General features: G+C 37.9%; 1 protein-coding gene across 1 annotated transcript in view; it reads right to left on the minus strand.

The window, feature by feature from the left end:
• LIX1 (limb and CNS expressed 1) overlaps nt 1-339 on the minus strand; it is a 60042-nt gene extending 59703 nt beyond the window's left edge. The window contains exon 1 of the mRNA XM_019656274.1: nt 31-339. Coding sequence (XP_019511819.1) covers nt 31-112 — 82 coding nt within the window. The 5' untranslated portion in view covers nt 113-339. The remainder of the gene's footprint in view (nt 1-30) is intronic.
• Nucleotides 340-4595: the final 4256 nt, after the last annotated feature.

Genomic DNA, 4595 nt, shown 5'->3' on the forward strand with positions numbered 1-4595 from the left:
CCCAAAACCTTTTTCCCCTTCAGTACTTACAATCTTTGAAGACTAGAGCCGGGTCTCTGTGAGGCAAGACTTGGGCAATGATGTGTCTCAGGGATTCCAAGGTTCTGTCCATCTCGGGTCTGCCTGTGGGAGCCGGCTGCACAGCGTCCTCATGCCTGAATTCTTGCAGTCCTGGACTGAATTTGTGCAGCTCATTGATGCACAGGATTACCAAAGAATCCCTTTTAACATCTGCCAATCAGACATTTCCCAGAATCTAAAGACCCCTCAGGGGGCCCTCCTTCCAGGCTCACTTATCTTTGTTGTGTGCTGAGCTAATTAGCTCTAAAGGCTGGCTGACAGGCGGGTTCCCACTGCTTCCTCCTGTGAAACACACCCACCTACAGGCTGGCTGGGGAAGCTCTCTCATCATCGGAACAGCTTTCCACTCCAACCAGGTTTTGCCTGAATTGTGGGCAGCTTTCTGACTTGGATGTTTCTTTCGGATCTCCATCTTCAAAGGTGCTCCCCTCAGGTACAGGGAATCAAGAAGATTATTTCTCACGGAAATTTCCTTAGTAACAAAGGAGCTCCCAGCTTGAGACTTCCAGCTCAGAATTAGTAGTCTAAATTGTTCTTCGGTAAAGAAGCACCATGAAGATTGTGAATGTAGCCAGGCACCAGATTATGCCTGGTATTTGAATGCAGGAACATCTCTTTGGGAGCCAAATTTTAAAATTTTCCTTCCTGCCCAAATTATAGTCACTTCTGATGAGCAGTGACAAGTACAACCTCGTGGACTGACTCTCATCTTGCCTGGGAACATTTGTTTCCCTATTTATCCTTCAAGGCAAATCGTTCCCAAGATTGACTTTAATGAATTCTATCACTGACTTTCATTTCATGATGGTTTTTTTTTCCTATTAAAAATTGCAAAAGCAAAAAAAAAATTGCAGAAGCAAAAAAAATGTAGTTTTTTTTAAGAATATAGGTAGTCATTAAACAATCTTAAGAAAACAGAGATTCTTTTACTACCTATGTTCTTCACCACTCACAACGTCTTTCCACGGGAGACATAAATATAAGTCATGGGATCCCACTGCGGTAATAGGATTTGTACCAGATACAAAAGAGCTGATTTTAATGGCTGTAACCCACATTAGTTGTTGAAGATTTGTTGAGGCCGTCTTTACTTTTATTTAAAATATTTTTCTGGGGTAAGCACAAGAGATTGCTTTCCAATGTTCTTTCCAATTTCCAGATTCCATAATTATGTTGTATTATACGATTAACCGAAACCAGTCCTTTAAAGACTAAAAATAAAATGTTTTCCATGTGATCAGCTTTTTTAGTTAGTTGGTAGAAGGGTGGGCTTAATAAAAGGAAACAGAAGGAATGGGGCTGTAATAATAATTCTTATTATAATGACTATCACTTAGCAAATGCCTCCAGCAAATATATGCCACACACAACAGAAACATGGGGCTCACCCAGAGTGCAAAGATATTATTATAAAAAAGAACTTGAAAGAAGTAGCACTTCATGTTAAGATACTTATTTAGGGTTCCAAAGCGTACTTTACATGGGCTGTACTAAAGAGAAAATCATCAACATCCTTGCCATCCAGGAGTTTATCATTTAAAAGGAATTGGGTTGTTTGTAGACAAAAACAAACAAACAAAAAACTATTATACATTGATTGGACACAAAGTATAAATGAATGCAAATACTTTCAGTGTGATATTGAATCAGAAACAAAGATATTTAAGGTTCCCATTAGAAAAACAGGAAAAATAATATGGAATTCTCAAAGAAGTGAGACTGATAATATAAAAACCAAAAAAATTAGAAATGATTGATGCTGAGATTTTAATCAATAAATGGGCTTTTTATGGGCTTAAATTTAATTCTAGTAGTACATAAAAACATTTTGGTTGTATAGCATGGTGGGAGGACACTGAATTTGGGATTAGTGAGATTTAGGATTTATTTTTTGTTATCTGTATAACTTTAAATACATTATTCACCTTCTCTGGGCTCAGAGTCCTTATCTAAAACATTAGGGGGTTGAGCTGGACACTCTCTTTAAGATTCGACATCTATGATTCCATGGCTATATTGCAAATAAGCACAAATATTATCACATATTTTCTAGACTTCTGGAAAGTCATATATTTATTTCCTAAAAATTGGACTGGTCTTCAAACAAATCATTTCTATTCCCACAGTCAACCTCATATTCATTCACCAATATAAGAGACACAAATTAATAGGGCGAATTCAAAGATACACACCACTAATGCTAACTAAAATGAGAGGCAAGAATTTGTTAAGAAGACTAATCTTCAATCTCCACAAGATTTTTCTAAAGAAGGCAAACCAGAACCCCAAAACAGCTTTGCAAAGATAATTTGATAAAAATATCATGTTCTTTAAGGTTATATTTTAAGAAATGAAAAAAAGAATTCTAGAAAGGTGAACTATAACATTTTTCAGTCAGTATAGTTTCCTCTTTCTCATTAGGCTCTATCACTCAGCAGTTTTCTGAAACCTTCGCTTATGCATTTCTTCCTTGTCTGCCCATAAAGACATCTCACCTTAAAGTGCTGCTGTGAGATGGTAGAGAAAAACAACTCGGAGGGTTCTCACCATTCTCTTTGATGCAGAAAGAACCTGATGGAGATGGAAAGGCCTGAGAAGTCGCTGTGCAGTGTCTCTATTTTAGTACAGATTCTATATACAGTTCACATGTTAGATTTCACTGTCAGCCTCAACCATCTGTATGGATAGGCCAAAAGCAAAATCAAAGTATTGAAACAAGGGTAAATGGCTACAGTGAAAACCAAAATGATGTGCTTACAAATCCTGTTAGAGTACTACTACAGAAGTATGACAAATGACATCCAACTGACATATTCAGTGGTCAAACCTTATCACCCAATAGTAAAAGAGGAAGGTTTAGTGCAACGGCACACTTCCCTACCTCCCAGGGTGTACAGAACTCTTTGAGAAGATGAGATATCAAGGTGGTATATTTTGCACCAATTCATGCACAATGTGACAAAAAAGTCTCTGGAAACAATAATTCTGCTGTTAAGGAAAACTCATTCCTACCATTCCAGTAATATTTGTGTTGTTAAATAGCTCATTACAGGTACAAAAAAAGATAAGAGGCAGGGGCCACCGATTGAAATAACATCCAGAATGTTCGAAAACATAATAAATGCACCAAAGAATCGTCTTTATTTAAAACCAGGAAGGAGCCCCTACTATTCTCCTTACCTCCCCACTTCATAATCCACTCTGCCCTGGAGGAGAAACCTGGGGTAAGCGAAGCAGGAGAGGGGGCTGGTAGGTGAGGCTGCAGTGAAGTTGGTGAGACTCTGGGTCCCAAAAAATTTCAGCACAAGGCATGCAGACTTCAAAGAATAGGCCTGCAGTACCTGAGCCTGAGCCAATTTGTAGCTACTCCTCTCTAAGGAATGAGGTGATTGAGGGAAGGAGAGGCTGCGGGTTGAGATTTAGAAAGATGATCTTCCCTGAAATAACTTCTTCGCTTACGTGTGATTCTCAACATTTTACAATTTAAGATAAAGTATATAAAATGAAAAAGAACTAGTGTCATGCAGTTAAATAAATTAATACGGACAGCAAGTAGTTTACAAAAACAATGGGAAATGACTGACAGCAACTGCTTCCAGATTCCATTGGGAGATGGATGGAGGTACTGGAAGGACCTAAATGCTGAATTGGCAAAAGAGGGTCAGGGCTGTGTGTTAGTGCTTCTGGGGGTGTGTGAAAAAGGGCCAGTGCCAGGAAGAAACTGACTTCGCAGAGGTAATGACTAATGACTGCTTAGTATTGGCTTTGTTTAGCCTCAACTGGGAAATGACCAGCAGGAGGAATGAACAGTTTGTTAGTATCAACGTTTCTTTCAAGGAATCAGTAAAGGAAATAAAATGGCTGCCCAGTGTTAATTTGTTTACTCTCAACTGGGAAGGGACCCATGAGATGTTTGAATCCAGCTATTTTTGAGAGGGTCAGTTAGAAAGGCAGCTTCAGATTGCTAGACAAGTTTAAAATCACAGGCAACATGAAAGAACTGAGTCCAACAATTGTTCATTGATGTATCATTGCATTTAGGAAATCATCAATAAGTACTCATCTATTGAACTACATGAATAAATAATTAGAAAATTAATACCCATCTTCATATTAAAGGAATGTACATTCATTTTTATAGAATATTATGAAAAATGCTTACCTTAAATAATTTTCCTCTCTACCAGATAAAACCACTAGTGAACTGCCCTTTTTCCTTGCCAGGGTAGAGTGAACACTTAACCAGAAAGTGCAATGAAAGTGAACTTCTCCTTTATCTGAGCTTTCTGTGTTATATACATACATATGTATGTATATGTGTGTGTGTGTGTGTGTGTATACATATATCAAACAATATGGTGAATGTTTAAATTTAAAAAAATTGTTACAGTAAGACACATTGCTATTAATCCCCCTCAAAATACTCCCTCTTGCTTTGAACACACTTGTCCCATTGTTCTTGCCACTTTCTGAAGCAGTTCTGGAAGTCCTCTTTCGTGAGTGTCTTTAGTTGC

The sequence above is a fragment of the Hipposideros armiger genome, unplaced genomic scaffold, assembly GCF_001890085.2.
Source record: "Hipposideros armiger isolate ML-2016 unplaced genomic scaffold, ASM189008v1 scaffold_257, whole genome shotgun sequence".
Classification (NCBI taxonomy): domain Eukaryota; kingdom Metazoa; phylum Chordata; class Mammalia; order Chiroptera; family Hipposideridae; genus Hipposideros; species Hipposideros armiger.